The sequence below is a fragment of the Neoarius graeffei genome, chromosome 23, assembly GCF_027579695.1.
Source record: "Neoarius graeffei isolate fNeoGra1 chromosome 23, fNeoGra1.pri, whole genome shotgun sequence".
NCBI lineage: Eukaryota > Metazoa > Chordata > Actinopteri > Siluriformes > Ariidae > Neoarius > Neoarius graeffei.
The window spans coordinates 45,164,895-45,184,551 of record NC_083591.1 but is presented as its reverse complement, the minus strand read 5'-3'; the positions used below and the strand labels follow the sequence as shown (position 1 = coordinate 45,184,551).

Sequence of the window (19,657 nt, the reverse complement as noted above, 5' to 3'; positions counted from 1 at the left end):
AGGAAAATCAGCAAAAGGCAAAGACTAAACAAAAACCCAGAAGAAAGAAGGAAATGAAAGCAAGAGAAGGAGGAAAATGGTGAAAGTGAGCTCGGGAGAAATGGCTTTGATTAGAGATTATGGGATGTCACTGAGCTTTTTGGCCTTTCCACAAAGACAGTCCTGTTCTGTTGGCGTCTGTACACAGAGAGAGAGAGAGAGAGAGAGTTGTCTGTGTATCTAAGTACAATGTGTAGTAAAATATATTGCTGTGGTTTAATAGGAATTAAATACTAAGGTGCATGCTGTTATAGGAAAATAATCAACCTTCAGGTTATAACAGTAACTTTGCTTCACGTCAGGCTGCATCACATCACCCCATCACTGATTATTTTCCTACAACAGCACACCTAATCATGTTTTATTTCTGACATATTGTACTGTAGGCGGCACGGTGGTGTAGTGGTTAGCGCTGTCGCCTCACAGCAAGAAGGTCCGGGTTTGAGCCCCGTGGCCGGCGAGGGCCTTTCTGTGCGAAGTTTGCATGTTGTCCGCGTGGGTTTCCTCTGGGTGCTCCGGCACGGGAGCAGATAGAGGGTGGGACGGGTGGGATTCGTCCCACCCAGATTTAAATTCACCTTGTTCGGTCCCCCCCACTTATAGGGAGGAAAAAACGTCTATGCTGTCTTTCTTTGCATAAGGCAAACCTCACGGAAAAATCAAAAGACTAATTACCATTCGGTTTATTGAGGTGCACAGCAGTACATACATAGTTGCAACAACTCACACCAAACAAAGACTGATATTCGGTTGGTTGAGCTGCGCAGACTGCACAGGTTGCGAGCTCGAGCTTGGTTGCTATGGTTACCCACAACAAGTTTGACAGGCATATTGGGGTTGGTTTGCTGGCAGCTTTGTCCCCCCCCCCCAGTTTTTTGTCCCCCCCAGTTCAAAAAACGTATCTGCGCCCCTGTGCTCCGGTTTCCCCCACAGTCCAAAGACATGCAGGTTAGGTTAACTGGTGACTCTAAATTGACCGTAGGTGTGAATGTGAGTGTGAATGGTTGTCTGTGTCTATGTGTCAGCCCTGTGATGACCTGGCGACTTGTCCAGGGTGTACCCCGCCTTTCACCCGTAGTCAGCTGGGATAGGCTCCAGCTTGCCTGCGACCCTGCAGAACAGGATAAAGCGGCTAGAGATAATGAGATGAGATGAGATTGTAATGTATGTTCAAACTCTCTGGAATCAGAGGGTCGCAGAGGCGGACAGTAACGAAGTACATTTACTTGAGTACTGTACTTAAGTACACTTTTTGAGTATCTGTACTTTACTTGAGTATTAATATTTTTTTGGAAATTTATGACTTCAACTTCACTACATTTGAAAGACAAACATCGTACTTTTTGCTCCACTACATTTCTATCAAGGTCCTCGTTACTATGAAGCGGCTTTGAAAGTGGATGTTTTTTCTTTTCTTTTCTAAAACGTGATTGTTTTTTTTTTTCTCGCAGGTGACACTGAGACAGCCGATCAGTAATCACTAGAGCCATGTCACGTCCATAGACTGTATAAAATCAAGTTCAATTTCTCAGCAGCCTTATTTGAACACGATCAGTTGATGGCAGAATGGAAGGAGGCGTTTTTTCTGGAGGATGCACCTAGAACTCACGTTTCAGTTTTCAGAAAGGATTCAAGATTCATTTCATTTTAAATGTTTGCTTTGTTTGCCGAAAACGAACCACATCACGGCGTTCAAAAACTTGCCGTCCAACCTGCGGAAGCATATTGAGGCATGTAAATGTTTTTTTCCAAGAGAAAGCTTGCAATGAAGTTGTCTGTGCTTTTAGAGCTAGCGATAACGTTGCAAATGTAGCTATGCAGTCTGGTTAGTCAAATGATTTTCTATGGATTTGCCCACCAAGTTGCTGTAGCCTTGTCCACGGCTAACGTTAACACATAGCTAGTTAACTTGGACACTGTTAGTTAGCATGTAAAAATGGAGTTACGCTAACATGAATAATGTTAACTTTAGCATAATCTTGCCAAATAAACAGAATGTAGAAATCTTTCTTTTCTAGTAATGTTAGCTACCCAATATGATTTCAAGTTTGAAAAAAGTTTGCTAGCATGTCAGGTGTAGCTTCAGCTCTACAGGTTCTACAAACTAGTCAGAAAATCCAGTAGGTTGCTTCAGAGGCATTAGGTTTTGTACGCGTTGTGGCAATAATACAACAGTGTGTTGACAGAAAATGTACTTGTAATACTTAAGTATTTTTAAAAACAAGTACTTCAGTACTTTAACTTAAGTAAAAATTTGATTGGACAACTTTAACTTGTATCAGAGTAACATTTAACCAGTGGGATCTGGACTTTGACTTAAGTAATACACTTGGGTACTTTGTCCACCTCTGGAGGGTCGTAACTAGACAGTATACAATTAATCAGCCAAAACATGTTTTATGGATCTTTCTTAATTATTGCAACTATTTGCATGGAATGTCTCTCATCTCATTATCTCTAGCCGCTTTATCCTGTTCTACAGGGTCGCAGGCAAGCTGGAGCCTATCCCAGCTGACTACGGGCGAAAGGCGGGGTACACCCTGGACAAGTCGCCAGGTCATCACAGGGCTGACACATACCGTAGACACAGACAACCATTCACACTCACATTCACACCTATGGTCAATTTAGAGTCACCAGTTACCCTAACCTGCATGTCTTTGGACTGTGGGGGAAACCGGAGCACCCGGAGGAAACCCACGCGGACACGAGGAGAACATGCAAACTCCACACAGAAAGGCCCTCGCCGGACACGGGGCTCGAACCCGGACCTTCTTGCTGTGAGGCGACAGCGCTAACCACTACACCACCGTGCTGCCCTGCATGGAATGTAAAAAAAAAAAAAAAGCTACAAATTGCTTATATACTACAAAAACTTCTTACACATCCTGCTATTTTTCCATTAACCCTTGTGTGGTGTTCGTATTTTTGTTACTCAGCCAGTGTTGGTGGGTCTGGTGGACCCGCTGCATTTTGGTGCTTTAAATTCGACACAATCAAACAATTTGACATTAAATACTTAACAGATGTTTACTTCACCCCAATTACAAGCAACATAAACAGCATATATGGTTCATATTTGCCCTTTACCTTTGTTAGATTACATTCATTTCAAAAAAAGAGTGCTACTCGTTTTTAATTTTACAAAAAGAAAATCAATTACAGTCAAGAGATGAGTGGAAAAAAGATGTTTATCTTCAAATTTACAAATGAAGCAAGGTTTTTCATAACAACTGATTTTTTATTTCTTTGAATTTCATTAGAAATGTAACCCATTCAGTTCAGTTTACACAACACAAGCTGAACACATACAGTAACCATGTCAGTCTATACGGTACGACACGTCACCCCCATGCTCGTCTTCGTTTTGGGACTGCCTGATGCTCCGTCCCATCCTCTTCTTCAAAGTCACTGTCAGACTCTGAATTTTCAGAAATGTGATCCTCACGGGCGGCACGGTGGTGTAGTGGTTAGCACTGTCGCCTCACAGCAAGAAGGTCCTGGGTTCGAGCCCCGAGGCCGGCGAGGGCCTTTCTGTGCGGAGTTTGCATGTTCTCCCCGTGTCTGCGTGGGTTTCCTCCGGGTGCTCCGGTTTCCCCCACAGTCCAAAGACATGCAGGTTAGGTTAACTGGTGGCTCTAAATTGACCGTAGGTGTGAATGTGAGTGTGAATGGTTGTCTGTGTCTATGTGTCAGCCCTGTGATGACCTGGCAACTTGTCCAGGGTGTACCCCGCCTTTCGCCCGTAGTCAGCTGGGATAGGCTCCAGCTTGCCTGCGACCCTGTAGAAGGATAAAGCGGCTAGAGATAATGAGATGAGATGAGATGGTGATCCTCACGTTCTGAAACGTCTTCCTCTACATCATCATCAAAAGCTTCTCTCTCTTCCAAAATCATTTGCAAGTCCGAGCAGAGAAGCTTTTGACCGTCTTGATCAGTTGTGATAAGGAACCACATTGGAAAAGCTATATTTATTGTGTCCCGCCCCAAATTTATGGGAACTTCTGTCTTGGTTCCTGCAAGAGCGAGGGTAAAATGTGTAGGAATGTGAGAGCAGACAGGTGTCGGTGCTTGAACAGCAGGAGCAGAAACACAAAACTCACACACACACACTAACAGTAGGCCCAGACAGGAGGAGGACAGAGTGAAGGTACACACTTTTATTAGCCCCGGGTCCAGCGGACCCGAACATCCTGTATGTAATATAAATGTGTAGGGGGGGTGTACAGTGTGTGGTCATCGAAAATGTGTTCTGATATATGCTCTTCACAGAAAATGAGCCAAGGCCAATGAGTCTGAGTTTGAAAAAATAATTAATCGTATCATTGTTCCTTTGATAAAAAATGAAAACGGGTCCCACAGACCCGAACACCATACTTAAATATGACAAGCATTCTTTCTTTCACCCTTCATTTCCGTTTCATTTCTACTTGCTTCAATGTCACAGTAGTGTATCTATTAATGTGCTCTCTCTCTCGCTCAGAGCCCATGCATGGGCCTCGGCAGCTGAAGGTGGTGGACATCAAGGCCAGGCAGGTGACCCTGCGCTGGGAGCCGTTCGGCTACAACGTGACACGCTGCCATAACTACAGTCTGACAGTGGAGTACAGCGCCCGCGGGACTGGGAAAGATGAGACCCGGGAGGAGGTGTCATACGACGGCAAGAACTCTGCCTCCCAGCACACCATCCACAACCTGACTCCCTTCACCAACCTGAGCGTCAAACTGGTCCTGCGCAATCGAGAGGGCGTGAAGGAGAGCGCCGAGATCCATGTCCAGACCGACGAGGATGGTGAGACACGTTCACAAAGGGTTACAAGATCCATCACATATGAGATAAATCTGCACACCCCGTGTGCCTGAGCTGTTCTCTACAAAACTCTCTCAACTCTTTACACACACAACAAGTTAGAGAACACTGACTTCAAAGCAGGCTTGTAGTACTCGAGTCTGACTCGTGCCCTAATTTTAAGGACTCGTGACTTGAGCACCGATGACTCGGACTCGTACGTTAACTGCATTCGGACTCGTAAATTGGACACGAGGACTCGGATTTTTTTTCTTTATTTTTTGTAACATGCCATAATAATTTGGCATAAGATATTTGTATCTACATTAATTTTTGTACAAATTTCATGCAAGAGCGTCACACCTATGTGCCTTGGCAGATCAGATGAACTCTCGGGCTACAGTTGGACTACAGTTGACTTGCTAACTTTAGGACTGCAGTTGTCATGAACAGTTTAGCACTCAAGTTTCCATCAATGAAGAGTTTATAACATCAACGAAGCTGATTTCATGTTAAAACTGTTAATGTTATAGTCATGTTGTCTGTTGTTGCCCAAATGAGGATGGGTTCCCTTTTGAGTCTGGTTCCTCTTAAAGTGCATATCACGGGTAAATCCAGGAGCAAGATCAATGTAATTCTCCTATTTTATATTAAACTTTGGTCAAATATCGGTCACATTTTGCATTTTGTGCAATTTTTTTTACCTTGCGCAATACCAGAAAAATTCAGTTGAAATCAAGCCATTTGAGGCGAATTGGTCCGCCTCTGAAAAAAACTTGGCATTTGGATTTCCCGGCAAACATTGATTTTCGTGACGTCGCGTGCGGGACGCCTCCTTCTGAATCCTACGTCAGCGCTGGTTTGTTTATGAGAAAACGACCTGGTGGTTTTCTACAAATTTCTTCAGTGTTATCGCGTAATTATTAAAATGGTTAACAGATGTATCGTAGGAGGGTGTAGCAACACCAATCTTGATGGGATTAGTACTCATCGTTTCCCAAAAGACCGGATAATGAGAGAGAAATGGGAGCGCTTGGTCTACACAGGCTGTGCACTGAAACCGTGCAAAGCTCGCGCAGCCTGCTGGCGCTTCCGCAGGTGACGTCACGAATCTGGCTCCAGACTCCCTTGGGATTTTTCCAGATGCGTTTTGTTATTTTATTTTTTTTTCTGCTGTAGACAGATGGTCTTGTGCAAAATTACCCTTCTGGATGAGTGTGTAAAGGGACGTTCTTTCATATAAAAAAAAAATGAAATTGGTCCAGAATATGCACTTTAAGGTTTCGTCTGAGGGAGTTTTTCCTTGCCACCGTCACCACAGGCTCGCTCACTGGGGATAGATTAGGGATAAAATTAGCTCATGTTTTAATTCATTCAAATTCTGTAAAGCTGCTTTGCGACAATGCCTATTGTTAAAAGTGCGATACAAATAGACTTGACTTGACTTGGGTGCGATCCGGACAGCGCATGCACCAAGCGGACGCCCAGTAAATGGTTTCACATAAATGCAGCAACAGCCACCGTCAAATGGTGCAGTTGGAATCTTGTTCTCGGACTCGACTCAGATCAATAGTGGACTAAACTCAGACTCGACTTAAAATTTTCTTTAATGAAGAAGAAGAAACCTTTATTTGTCACATGCACACTTCAAGCGCAGTGAGATTCATCCTCTGCATTTAACCCATCTGAAGCAGTGAATGACTTGGACTTGACTCGGATTTCAACACTGGGGACTCGAGACTGGACTTGGACTTGAGGTTTAGTGACTCAACTACAACACTGCTTCAAAAAAGCCTGTATTCACATGTACTATGTTTACCTGTTTGTCGAGTATGTTCTTTGTTAATTAGTAAATCCTGCAACTAAGTAAAGTATCGTTTAAACTCACTACCTTAAAATATCTTGACGCATTTGTAGTTGAATCTTTCGCTGCTTTTCTGCATTACATCAACACATAAGAGGCTGGCAGGAGATGTGTTTTGGGAATTAAGCCAGAGAAGTAAAAATATGACCTAACACTGGGGGTCGGCTTATGAATATGCATAATTAGCGAGCATTCTGAGGGAATACCAGTCAAAACTTTGGACACACTTTCTAATTCAATGCTTTTTACCTCGCCCGTGACGGAGTAAGCGGGGCGAGGTATTGTAATCAATGCGGTTTGTTTGTTTGTTTGTATGTCTGTTAACAATCTAGCGTCTAGACGGTTGCACCGATTGACTTCAAATTTTCAGGGTAGGGGGGCAATGGTCCATAAATTACCTGATTACATTTTGGGGGTAATCGGGTCAAGGTGAAGGTCAAGATCACTGGAAAGGTCAACCTTTCAGTCAAAATAACATATTTTCCATTATAACTCAAAAACAGTTGCCGATAGACAAATGTTTAGTATTATGAGCATGTAGGAACTCCCATACGGCCTTTCATTTGGCACCATGACCTTTGACCGTGAGTGACCTTGGAAGGTCAAACTCAAGATCACGGATTTTCAGAGGGCTGTAATTTGAAAACGGTTGATGGTAGACAGATATCAACTTATAGGAAGTGCCATATGGGCTTTCATTTGGCACCATGACCTTTGACCTTGAGGGAGCTTGAAAGGTCAAACTGAAGGCCGTGGGTTTTCAAAGGGCTATAACTTTAAAATGGTTCATGATAGCCATTATCAACATATAAGAAGTCCCATATGGGCTTTCAGTTGCCGCCATGACCTTTGACCTTGAATGACTTTGAAATGTCAAACTCAAGGTCATGGATTTTCATCGGACTATAACCTGATGATTGAGAAATATTACCATTATCAACATATAGGTATAAAATAAGTGCTGCCGGGCGAGGTTTGTTTTGCCTGGCAACACTTGTTTCTTTATTTTTATCTACAGTGGGGCAAAAAAGTATTTAGTCAGCCACCAATTGTGCAAGTTATCCCACTTAAAAAGATGAGAGAGGCCTGTAATTTTCATCATAGGTACACTTCAACTATGAGAGACAGAATGGGGGGAAAGGATCCAGGAAATCACATTGTAGGATTTTTAATGAATTAATTGGTAAATTCCTCAGTAAAATAAGTATTTGGTCACCTACAAACAAGCAAGATTTCTGGCTCTCACAGACCTGTAACTTCTTCTTTAAGAGGCTCCTCTGTCCTCCACTCATTACCTGTATTAATGGCACCTGTTTGAACTCATTATCAGTATAAAAGACACCTGTCCACAACCTCAAACAGTCGCACTCCAAACTCCACTATGGCCAAGACCAAAGAGCTGTCAAAGGACACCAGAAACAAAATTGTAGACCTGCACCAGGCTGGGAAGACTGAATCTGCAATAGGTAAGCAGCTTGGTGTGAAGAAATCAACTGTGGGAGCAATTATTAGAAAATGGAAGACATACAAGACCACTGATAATCTCCCTCGATCTGGGGCTCCACGCAAGATCTCACCCCATGGGGTCAAAATGATCACAAGAACGGTGAGCAAAAATCCCAGAACCACACGGGGGGACCAAGTGAATGACCTGCAGAGAGCTGGGACCAAAGTAACAAAGGCTACCATCAGTAACACACTACGCCGCCAGGGACTCAAATCCTGCAGTGCCAAACGTGTCCCCCTGCTTAAGCCAGTACATGTCCAGGCCCGTCTGAAGTTTGCTAGAGAGCATTTGAATGATCCAGAAGAGGATTGGGAGAATGTCATATGGTCAGATGAAACCAAAATAGAACCTTTTGGTAAAAACTCAACTTGTTGTGTTTGGAGGAGAAAGAATGCTGCGTTGCATCCAAAGAACACCATACCTACTGTGAAGCATGGGGGTGGAAACATCATGCTTTGGGGCTGTTTTTCTGCAAAGGGACCAGGACGACTGATCCGTGTAAAGGAAATAATGAATGGGGCCATGTATCGTGAGATTTTGAGTGAAAACCTCCTTCCATCAGCAAGGGCATTGAAGATGAAACGTGGCTGGGTCTTTCAGCATGACAATGATCCGAAACACACTGCCCGGGCAATGAAGGAGTGGCTTCGTAAGAAGCATTTCAAGGTCCTGGAGTGGCCTAGCCAGTCTCCAGATCTCAACCCCATAGAAAATCTTTGGAGGGAGTTGAAAGTCCGTGTTGCCCAGCGCCAGCCCCAAAACATCACTGCTCTAGAGGAGATCTGCATGGAGGAATGGGCCAAAATACCAGCAACAGTGTGTGAAAACCTTGTGAAGACTTACAGAAAATGTTTGACCTCTGTCATTGCCAACAAAGGGTATATAACAAAGTATTGAGATGAACTTTTGTTATTGACTAAATACTTATTTTCCACCATAATTTGCAAATAAATTCTTTAAAAATCAGACAATGCGATTTTCTGGATTTTTTTTTTTCTCATTCTGTCTCTCATAGTTGAGGTATACCTATGATGAAAATTACAGGCCTCTCTCATCTTTTTAAGTGGGAGAACTTGCACAATTGGTGACTGACTAAATACTTTTTTGCCCCACTGTATTCTAAGTAATGTATTATGTAATTATGGATGTCGTTTCTCTTTACTTAGCTGAGCGGTTCTTGATGTAATACAGATCACAACAGTTGTGGAATAGGGCTGTTTACTGTATTGTTGTTATTTACGGTTTACTGTTTGATCTCAAATGCATTAAGAAGGCAAGAAATGGCACTAATTAATGTTTGATGAGGCACCTGTTAATTGAAAAGCATTCCAGGTGACTACCTCATGAAGCTGGTTAAGAGAATGCCGATAGTGTGCAAAGCATCATCAAACGGTAATCGGTGGCTACTTTGAAGAATCTAAAATATGCAGCACTTTTTTGTTTACCACATAATTCCATCTATGTTCCATATGTTATGTTATAGTTTTGATGTCTTCAGTATTGTTCTACAATGTAGAAAATAGTCAACATACAGAAAAACCTATGAATGATGGGGTGTACAAACTTTTGACTGCTACGTATGAGTGAAAAAATTACAATCCAACTTTTTTTTGCTTCAATTTTAGTGTCACATCCATGTTGAAACTCATGTTTCCAGATTAAGTTTACCTACTGTATTACATACAAAATCATATATCTGGACATTCAGTATCTAAACATATCAGTATTCACAGACTGAGCAATTTCAAATAATAGATCTTTATAACTAGAAAAGCACTCAGAGAGCGCAGACCTCCGACAAGAATCTTTTAAAAAAATCCGGGATCCAGAAGGTGATCCGGATCACCGCCAAAATTTAATGGATTGTTACTTGTGCCCAGTCACACCTCTGGGAAAACTTTCAGAGCAATCCGTTCATAACTTTTTTCCGTAATGTTGCTAACAGACAAACCAACAAACAAACAAGCAAACAAACCAACGCTACCGAAAACATAACCTCCTTGGCGGAGGTAATAACAGTTTTAAAAAGCATGATTAAAATGCTGGCAAATACTGGCATTCGATACAAAATCTCATTTTATTCATCTCATTATCTGTAGCCACTTTATCCTGTTCTACAGGGTCGCGGGCAAGCTGGAGCCTATCCCAGCTGACTACGGGCGAAAGGCGGGGTACACCCTGGACAAGTCGCCAGGTCATCACAGGGCTGACACATAGACACAGACAACCATTCACACTCACATTCACACCTACGGTCAATTTAGAGTCACCAGTTAAAGGGGTACCAAATATAATATATACAGTTGCTGATGTGACAAAGTAACGTATTCTTAAGTATTCTATCAAATTTATATACTAGAAAACAACGAAATATCTTGGTAATTGTAAATATAATACTTTATACGCTAAACCGCACAAGAGTCGCCATTTTTAAAAGACCGTGACGTCAGCCCTACCCACTGCACTAGGAGAGAAGCGTGTAATCATGGCATCGGGCGCATCAAGTGAAAGCGACAGCTCTGTCGAATCATACGAAGAGATCCCGCAAGACACACTGCAAGCAGGCTATGGCTTAGAAGGGTACCAGTTTGAACCTAGGAGAGGTACTCTCGACTCCGGTGATGACGAAAGAAGAGAAGAAAGCTCGAACTCGCTTGGTGTTTTTCAGCGGAAACGAGTGAAAAGACACGTCTGGAGGATCGTTATGCTTTCCATCGGTCCTGTTATTACACCCGAAAGCAACACGCTGTGGCATTGTGTAGCCGATCACTTACAATTCATCCTACTTTCCGATTCACATGTGCTATTCCCAACCTCAATGACCCAACACAACTGGGCACATACATACGTCATGAGTGTTACGCAGAGAAAATGAACGTGCATTCTGATTGGATAAAATTAATATCATGGCAGGCTGTTCAAACTGCGGAAATAATTTGCTCGAGCTACTTTCAAAGCACTATAACTTTCCAACCTTAGAACAAAAAACTTTTGTAAGTCTTGAATAAGGTTCGTTAATGTGTGTTTTATTGTTATATTTACTCTATATATTGCCCTCTGTTCCCCTTTAACCTAACCTGCATGTCTTTGGGGGAAACCGGAGCACCCGGAGGAAACCCACACAGACACGGGGAGAATATGCAAACTCCACACAGAAAGGCCCTCGCCAGCCATGGGGCTCGAACCCAGGACCTTCTTGCTGTGAGGCGACAGCGCTAACCACTACACCATCGTACCACCCCTCATTTTATTCAACTGTGAAAAAATATCTATCCTAAACCTGGCCTTAAAATAAATACATCCTATTTGAAAGTTTGTTTCCCACTTCAGAGTTATATAAACAGGTTGTTAGATGCGCCACCTCTTATGTCATCATTGTGAACAGAAAGTCTCCTCGACATTTGATTTATTAAAATAATAGTCTGATGTGTAACCCCAAGGCAATTAATTATATCTAACATTTAAAAAAAATTCCTCTGCTGAGATTAAAAAAAAAACCTTCTTGCGTAACGATGTTTTATCTTGATAAAATGTAGCCTTTTTATTCAGAGATTTTTTTTTTCTTTCCAGACACAAATTAAATTAACAAGCATGTACAGATATAACCTTTAAGATCAAATAAACTTTACAGGTTCAGCGTAATCAAACACACAATGTGTCTTATCACCACACGTCTGTCAGATACTGTCGGGTCAGAGATGACTGACCTGCAAACTGAAAGATTCAAAATGTGGTTAAATAAAATGAATTAATGAATAAATTTTAAAATGTTGTGATGCCATTTCCTGTCAGTGCCGGGTGAGGTTCCTTTGGACTCCATCCAAGCCAGTGTGTACGAAGAGAAGATCGTTCTCAAATGGAGAGAGCCTGCTCACACCTACGGAGTCATCACCCTGTATGAGGTAGGCTAACCATCCCAGTGCTCCCAGTACAACGCTTTCAGAATTATGATTTCTCATAGAGAATGCTACCTATTATTCTGATAGTGAGCTGTGTGACCAAACTAGTATCAGGAGTATTGAGCTAAAATTTACAAAAGGTCCAGTTCTATAGAATAGAATATACTTTATTGTCATGTCCTACATGAAAATTGTCTTTGGTCTCACTGACAAAAATGATATAAAACACATAATAGAGGAGAAAAAAAAAGCACATTCCATTACACAGACATATATCCAAGGGATTAACACAGCACCTCACACACCTATAAAATTCCTTGCTTACAAAGGCGACTAACACGACTGAATGGTGACAATGGTTATGTTTTAAAGGACATGGGACATGGATTTTTTTCTGGGTATAATTATGTATAAAGGACATAAGAAATGCCATCTAAATCACTGCAGGGCGTCAAAAATGTGAAAATCATCACATTATTCAACTTTTTTATACATCAGCGTAAAACAATGATTCGTTAATGAGCTAGGTGGTCACGTGACCTGTGACGTCACAAAAACTTTCCAAGGAGCCAGCGCTTGGGAATCTAATGCAAACAGGTTACCGAAATGGACACCATCGACAGTGACATTCCCGATGTTTCACAGAGATGTGAAGTTAGACCCTATCAATTCGAACCGATAGCTGGAAATTCACATGAACATGGATCTTGTCTTTACTCTGACGGGTCAGATGATTCTGAGAGTGAGAGTTCATTCAATCCCCATGAAACTGAAAGCGGTCGGCTCGATAATGCATCCTGGTAAGTTAAAACAATTCTGCTCAAAGGCTAATGATCTGTTGAAAGAAGTATTATTTTTGTATCATACATTGAAAGTTCATCATAGATCTAGCTAAAGTCCGTTGCAAGCTAGTTTTTTTTTTGCTGATATTTTTCGAGATTGATTGAGATACAATGCTTCCAGAGTCCGAGATGAAAACATTCAAAACGGCGAAACGCCGTCACACAGCCAACAACACTACGCCGTTTGGCGAAAGAGATGAAAATTAAGAAAAGTTAAACAAACTTACCAACATAACATTTATTTAAATGTCCATTAATGTTACAGGATTTCTTGACTGTCTCTACAGTTGTAGGAATGTTAGGCCCTGTATATTATGGCGCTATCACTGCCTCCATGAACCCGGCTATACGGCCTCTTAAATTTGGCTTGGCAATTAATATCGCTCAGTACCTGAGTATTAATGTTGAAAGAATCCTCAGTGAAATGGTCCGAACACAGTTTGTGGGAAACAGTAGGTGCAAAGTTTTTTCTACGGCAGTAGCGAGCCCACACTTTCCTCAGCTTCGGGTCCTTGGGGAATGCAAAAAAACTTACTCCAGGGCATTTCCCATTGGAATTATTGCAACCATAAGCAGCACAATACACCATGATGTCCAATGTACGTTAAAGACTATAAAAACAATTTTCTTGTCATCCACTTCTCCATTCATCTACCCGCTTGTGCTGTGCCCGAAAGTTTTTGTGACGTATGATCACGTGACAGCGGCTCTTCTGGTTGTAAAATATGCATATCGGAGCTCGAGCAGAAATGCCATATAATCATCACGAATATAACGATTTCGCTGAATTTAATAGATGATTTTGTATTTGTTGATGCAATTAATTCATATTTTTCATGGAAAGAAACTGATATAGCGTGCATTTATGTTTCATGTCCCATGTCCTTTAATGTTTTGTTTCGTAGTGGCAATTCACACTACCAACTTTGATGTATGTTTTGCAGTGTTTCCCCTACCATTAACCCACACACACACATTTTAAGGTCCAAAAAAACCAGGCGTGCAGGCACTAGGGCCACTCAGAAAGAGCACCTCGTCAAAAACAGGAGAGTGTGCAGGCACTATGACCATGCAGAAACATCCCTCGCTCAAGCTGCCAGTTCCCTGTCTGCTTTGCTCTCCTCTCATGCATTCAAAAATTATTCAAACGATTTGATTCAAACAATAGTTAGTAATGTCAGACCCCCCCGCGACAAAAGACGGAAGACAGATGACATAAAAAAAAGAGTGTGAGTGATGTCTTCAGACACACTCTATATTAAGTTAGCTAAAGTTATGTTACGAATATTTATAGTGAGATCATGTTGGGATGTGACATCACTTTGTAAACATCTTCAAGACTACGTTCAGACTGCACCCTGAAACAACCCATATCCGATTTTTTTGCCCATATGCGACCTGTATCCGATTTGTTATTGACAATCTGAACGACACAGATCCGATTTTTTCACATGCGACCCAGGCCGCTTGGATATGTGGTCCTAATTCCGATGCATATCCGTTATTTTCACATGCGACTGCAGTCTGACCGGACAGGTCGCATTCATGCGACCTACACGTCATCAACAAGAGACAAACGTCACTATTCTGCGTTGGCTAATCCCGCCTCTTTGGTGGAAAACAACAACATTTGTACAGTTTTCAGAATTTAAATAGACTTTTATAGAATTGATCAAGCTAATGGTGGATTTGGTAGGGACCTGGATGTTGATCTGTTAGCCTGATTAAATAAAACAGTTTCTATAACTGATTTATAACTTAAATCATCCTGTATTACAAGATTATAAGATTGTTCTGGAAATTTCCAGTAATTTGACACCTTCGGTCTCATTAGTCTGCTGCCCACATTAATCAGATTATTGTGTGAGTTCCGCCGCCGCCACAAAAACCACATCACCAGGTCTCGCCTCATCTCCATGCTTTACTTGCAAACTTGAAGAGTGCGCTTTTTTTTTGTTTATGTATTACGTAGATGTGCTTATTACGTGTCAATTTGCGCATGCGGGACACTTTTGTGTCGTTTTCCGTTCATATTGGAGATCGCATACAAGTCTCATATAATTGGTAATGTGAACGGCCTAACAAAAAAATCGGATTTCACAACAAATCGGATATGGGTCGTTTCAGGGTGCAGTCTGAACGTAGTGCAAGTTAGCTAGCCATAGAAAATGACTTATTTTTTTACGTTATTTCAAATGAGCAGTCAGTCGACTACTGTACTTCTTCACTCAACACATAAATCAGAGTAGTGATGGGCATCTTCCACTGCCCTTGTCTGTAGTTTTGATATGGACATTACACTACATTACATTACACTGCATTAGCCGTCGGAGTTTTTTTCTCTATTTAGTTGTACTTCGTCTGTTTTTACTTTGGCTGTTTGATGATTGTTGGTACTTTGGCAGAATATTACACTTAGTGTTATTCTGTCACTTGTTCAGTTGGCACTAGAGCTATCTTGTCTAGAAGTTCAGCACTTCTACCTGACTTTTGCAATTGTTGTACAGCACTCTGGATAAGAGCGTCTGCTAAATGCCATGTAATCTAATGTCTTAGAGCAATCGCCTGTGATTGTCATCTGCACACATTCTCTGTTAAAAGGATTTGTGTGTGTGGGGGGGGGGGGGATCCTAGCATCATTTGTATTTGATATCGTAGTGTTCTGCTTAAAATATCTTAAATTTCCTACATCTCGGAGATTTGCTGAACTACAGCATGTTCATTTTTTTTTCATGTTTATTGACTATTCGACAGTATTTATTTATTTTTCACATGCTTGGTTTGGCCCTCTGAAATACTTTGCATGTGTATCATACACCATCCACTGTTTGACAGATGTACCTGTGATGATGAATCTAAGAGAATTGCAGGTAGAAATGTCATGCTGTTCAAGTGTTCAACATTAGTGATTCATGACAAGACCTCTGTCAAGACTGTACCCGTACGTGGGTTTTCCATGCCAGTCCAACTCTAATACCAGCATGTACTGTATGTTGGGATTGGAAACGAGAGATAATCCATCAGTTTAAAGCTGTTCCAATGGATTTTTTTAGACAGGGATATATACACAGTGGTGCTTGAAAGTTTGTGAACCGTTTAGAATTTTCTGTATTTCTGCATAAATATGACCCAAAACATCATCAGATTTTCACACAAGTCCTAAAAGTAGATAAAGAGAACCAAGTTAAACAAATGAGACAAAAATATTATACTTGGTCATTTATTTATTGAGGAAAATGATCCAATATTACATATCTGTGAGTGGCAAAAGTATGTGAACCTTTGCTTTCAGTATCTGGTGTGACCCCCTTGTGCAGCAATAACTGCAACTAAACGTTTGCGGTAACTGTTGATCAGTCCTGCACACCGGCTTGGAGGAATTTTAGCCCATTCCTCTGTACAGAACAGCTTCAACTCTGGGATGTTGGTGGGTTTCCTCACATGAACTGCTCGCTTCAGGTCCTTCCACAACATTTTGATTGGATCAAGGTCAGGACTTTGACTTGGCCATTCCAAAACATGAATTGCAGATGTCCTAACATGAATTGCAGATGTCCTGACATTTTCCTTTAGAATTCACTGGTATAATTCAGAATTAATTGTTCCATCAATGATGGCAAGCCGTCCTGGCCCAGATGCAAAACAGGCCCAAACCATAATACTACCACCACCATGTTTCACAGATGGGATAAGGTTCTTATGCTGGAATGCAGTGTTTTCCTTTCTCCAAACATAACGCTTCTCATTTAAACCAAAAAGTTCTATTTTGATCTCATCCGTCCACAAAACATTTTTCCAATAGCCTTCTGGCTTGTCCACATCATCTTTAGCAAACCACAGACGAGCAGCAATGTTCTTTTTGGAGAGCAGTGGCTTTCTCCTTGCAACCCTGCCATGCACACCATTGTTGTTCAGTGTTCTCCTGATGGTGGACTCATGAACATTTAACTATGTGAGAGAGGCCTTCAGTTGCTTGGAAGTTACCCTGGGGTCCTTTGCGACCTCGCCGACTATTACACGTCTTGCTCTTGGAGTGATCTTTGTTGGTCGACCACTCCTGGGGAGGGTAACAATGGTCTTGAATTTCCTCCATTTGTACACAAGCTGTCTGACTGTGGATAGGTGGAGTCCAAACTCTTTAGAGATGGTTTTGTAACCTTTTCCAGCCTGATGAGCATCATCAACGCTTTTTCTGAGGTCCTCAAAAATCTCCTTTGTTCGTACCATGATACACTTCCACAAACATGTGTTGTGAAGATCAGACTTTGATAGATCCCTGTTCTTTAAATAAAACAGGGTGCCCACTCACACCTGATTGTCATCCCACTGATTGAAAACACCTGACTCTAATTTCACCTTCAAATTAACTGCTAATCCTAGAGGTTCACATACTTTTGCCACTCACAGATATGTAATATTGGATCATTTTCCTCAATAAATAAATGACCAAGTATAATATTTTTGTCTCATTTGTTTAACTGGGTTCTCTTTATCTACTTTTAGGACTTGTGTGAAAATCTGATGATGTTTTGGGTCATATTTATGCAGAAATACAGAAAATTCTAAAGGGTTCGCAAAGTTTCAAGTACCACTCTGTGTGTGTGTGTATATATATATATATATATATATATGTGTGTGGCAAAAGTATGTGAAACTTTGCTTTCAGTATCTGGTGTGACCCCCTTGTGCAGCAATAACTGCAACTAAACGTTTGCGGTAACTGTTGATCAGTCCTGCACACCGGCTTGGAGGAATTTTAGCCCATTCCTCCGTACAGAACAGCTTCAACTCTGGGATGTTGGTGGGTTTCCTCACATGAACTGCTCGCTTCAGGTCCTTCCACAACATTTCAATTGGATTAAGGTCATAATCGTGTAATGTATTCCATGTATATATATATATATATATATATATATATATATATATATATATATATATATATATATATATATATATGTGTGTATACACACATCATTAACCACTATCTCCGCCTGCAGCAGAATGCGCACTAACATGTGATAGTTGCTTCCATAGATCTCGATCTTTGGCAAGAGCATTCAGGGAATTTATATCAAGATCTGTCCATGCTGTGATGTTATCTCTCCATCTCTTAGGTTGCCGACCCCTGTTTCTCTTTCCATTAATCATGCCTTCCAAACAGATCTTGCTGATGCTACAGTCCATTCATTTTATGTGGCCAAACAGTTTGAGTACTTTACTTTTGATGACAGAGGTACTTGGTGGCAATTGGGTTATTTGTCTAAGATCTTCAATTTTGACATGGTCTCAGAGTTTGGCGTTAGTCATAAGTCGCATTACATGATTTTGAAAGACTTCCAGTTTCTGTCGTGCAGCAGAAGTCCACTTGACACATTCTAGTCCATATAAAACTACAGGAAGAGCATAGGTGTTGTCGATGCTTGATTTTATGTGGTACAGGATCCATTTTGAAGTTAGTGCAATTTTGTTCTTCTCAAAAGCAGCCAAGCCGAGTCCGATTCTTTGGTTCACAGCTATCATTCCGCCGTTTTTTGAAGAGAGTTTGTTTCTGAGGTAAATGGATTCAGAAACTTGCTTTCCTGGTTTGCTGTATACTGTAAGGTTGAGGTCTGGATTCGATTTGTCTGTTGTCATGAAGTCTGTTTTTGATATGCTTCCGCAGCATGTTTAGCTAACAAATCCAGATTGGCATTCAGGTTCGGTTTGAGAGAGTATTGCGGCAATTACAATGCAGAAGAGTATAGCTGAGAGTACATCTCTTTGTTTCACTCCTTTAAAGATATTGACAGATCTGGAGGTGCTAGTATCAGTCTTGACGAATGCTTTTGAATTAGCGTAGGTGAGTTTTAGGAGGTTTATGTATCTCTTGTTGATTCTGGTGCTTTCAAGACATTTCCATAGACAGGGAAGCTTCACACTATTGAATGCTTTGGAGAAGTCTATGAAGCATATACACACACACACACACACACACACATATATATGGCGGCACGGGAAGGTCCTGGGTTCAAGCCCCGTGGCCGGCGAGGGCCTTTCTGTGCGAAGTTTGCATGTTCTCCCCGTGTCCGTGTGGGTTTCCTCCGGGTGCTCCGGTTTCCCCCACAGTCCAAAGACATGCAGGTTAGGTTAACTGGTGACTCTAAATTGACCGTAGGTGTGAACGTGAGTGTGAATGGGTTGTCTGTGTCTATGTGTCAGCCCTGTGATGACCTGGCGACTTGTCCAGGGTGTACCCCGCCTTTCGCCCATAGTCAGCTGGGATAGGCTCCAGCTTGCCTGCGACCCTGTAGAACAGGATAAAGCGGCTAGAGATAATGAGATGATATATATATATATATATATATATATATATATATATATATACTGGTTTGTTGAATTCTATGGATTTCTCGATTTTATATATATATATATATATATATATATATATATATATATATATATATATATATATATATATATATATATATATGTATGTGTGTGTATGGTTGTGTGTTTATGTGTATGTGTGCCCTAAGGACTCCGACAGAACTGACCTGAAGCTGTGTTTTGTCTGCGTTCTAGAGAAGCAGTAAGCTTGATGTTAACTCCTGCCTTTGATTTGGCAATATCAAAGCATTCAAGCTGAGATTTCTCTGACAAGCAGTGATATCAAAAACAGATTCTGAAGCTCTGACCAATCTTTCTGACTAACTCTCTCCCTCCTGCTTCTTTCTCCTT

At 41.3% G+C, this 19,657-nt stretch overlaps 1 protein-coding gene across 3 annotated transcripts in view; it reads left to right on the top strand.

Moving 5' to 3' along the window:
* LOC132871759 (receptor-type tyrosine-protein phosphatase mu-like) overlaps positions 1-19,657 on the top strand; it is a 444,714-nt gene that overhangs the window by 213,535 nt on the left and 211,522 nt on the right. For all 3 annotated transcript variants that reach the window (XM_060906241.1, XM_060906242.1, XM_060906240.1), the window contains exons 7-8: positions 4,523-4,831; positions 11,992-12,101. In XM_060906241.1, coding sequence (XP_060762224.1) covers positions 4,523-4,831; positions 11,992-12,101 — 419 coding nt within the window. The remainder of the gene's footprint in view (positions 1-4,522; positions 4,832-11,991; positions 12,102-19,657) is intronic.